The 1,438-nt window shown below is 60.8% G+C and overlaps 1 protein-coding gene across 1 annotated transcript in view; it reads left to right on the top strand.

Moving 5' to 3' along the window:
* Positions 1-3: 3 nt before the first annotated feature.
* Positions 4-1,438, top strand: part of EXOSC1 (exosome component 1) — a gene marked incomplete at its 5' end in the record, with an annotated part of 1,899 nt that continues 464 nt past the window's right edge. Inside the window, 4 exons of the mRNA XM_008949667.1 lie at positions 4-69; positions 897-985; positions 1,200-1,233; positions 1,350-1,408. Of these exons, the coding sequence (XP_008947915.1) occupies positions 4-69; positions 897-985; positions 1,200-1,233; positions 1,350-1,408 (248 nt within the window). The remainder of the gene's footprint in view (positions 70-896; positions 986-1,199; positions 1,234-1,349; positions 1,409-1,438) is intronic.

Genomic DNA, 1,438 nt, shown 5'->3' on the forward strand with positions numbered 1-1,438 from the left:
GTCGTGTCGGTGGTGAGAGACACTGAGTCACAACTCCTGCCCGACGTGGGGGCCGTGGTGACCTGCAAGGTAGAGCGCTGGGGCACGATGCGACGGCAAACTGCCCAGCCTTTGCTCACTGTTTGTTCCTGCTCTCGTCTGGGGTGGGATGAGGTGCCCCTGGGCTCATTAGTACACTCTGTATCACTCACAGAAGGATAGAGGCAGCCCAGGGACTCCCTTGAGTCCCTTACTCCCCAGGAACACAGATATTGGCATGGGGGACACCTACCTTTCACCTTTGCCCACCCTGGGGCAGGCTGGGGGAAGGCTTTTCTTTGCCCTCCCTTCCAGAACCCCTTTCTGGGGTAGGGTGTGTGGAGGAGAGCACTAGGGGCAGCTTGGAGAAAGGGTACCATGGACCAGGGATTAGTTTCCTTATGGTCTTGATGGTGAGAGAGGAACTGGGATCACAGGAGGTCTCAGCCTTATTTGTGCGTCTTGAGTACCCTGGGGCAGGCTGGGGGAAGGCTTTTCTTTGCTCTCCCTTCCAGAACCCCTTTCTGGGGTAGGGTGTGTGGAGGAGAGCACTAGGGGCAGCTTGGAGAAAGGGTACCATGGACCAGGGATTAGTTTCCTTATGGTCTTGATGGTGAGAGAGGAACTGGGATCACAGGAGGTCTCAGCCTTATTTGTGCGTCTTGAGTTGCACAAATATTATCTTCCTTGCCTGGCATGCTGCCGGGTGTCCCCCCTCTGCCACCACCTTGGTCACAGGCCGAGTGAGATGCGAGCTCCCAGCATGCAGCCCTGTCCTGCCTGCACCCTGCCCTTTCCCTGCCCTGAGCGGGGAGCCCTGGGCCAGCAGCAGCCCTGGCCTAGCAGCCATTCCCTTTTCCCCCCCCAACCCGGGACAGGTTTGCAGCATTAACTCCCGCTTCGCCAAGGTGCACATCCTCTACGTTGGCTCCACGCCGCTGAAATCCACCTTCCGGGGGACCATACGGTAGGCACAGGGCTGGGCTCGCAGGGTGCCTGAGCGCCCCATTCCTCAAGAAGGGGGGAGGCTTTTCTGGGTGGCACAGCCAGCTGCCTGGCCAGGAGCCATGCCCTGAGTGCCGGGCAGGGCTCCAGCAAGTCCTGGCAGGCAGCCAGGGAGGCTGGGGCTGGAGAGTCGCCTTCACCTGCTGGCTCCCGGATCCCTCTGTCTCATTTTTCAGGAGAGAAGACATTCGAGCCACGGAGAAAGATAAGGTCAGTGAGGCGCTGCAGCGGCCGCGCTGCCGTGGCTGGCCCCAGGGGTTGCCCTGCCACACCGCCAGTGAGCACCCCGACACGCCGCGGGGCTTCGCCCGCTCTCTCCTGTGCAGGTCGAAGTGTACAAGAGTTTCCGCCCCGGTGACATAGTGCTGGCCAAAGTTGTATCCTTTCCCCTGGTGCCGGGTGGCTCCCCAGGGAC

The sequence above is a fragment of the Merops nubicus genome, unplaced genomic scaffold (assembly GCF_000691845.1).
Source record: "Merops nubicus isolate BGI_N331 unplaced genomic scaffold, ASM69184v1 scaffold38881, whole genome shotgun sequence".
In the NCBI taxonomy this organism is placed as follows: domain Eukaryota; kingdom Metazoa; phylum Chordata; class Aves; order Coraciiformes; family Meropidae; genus Merops; species Merops nubicus.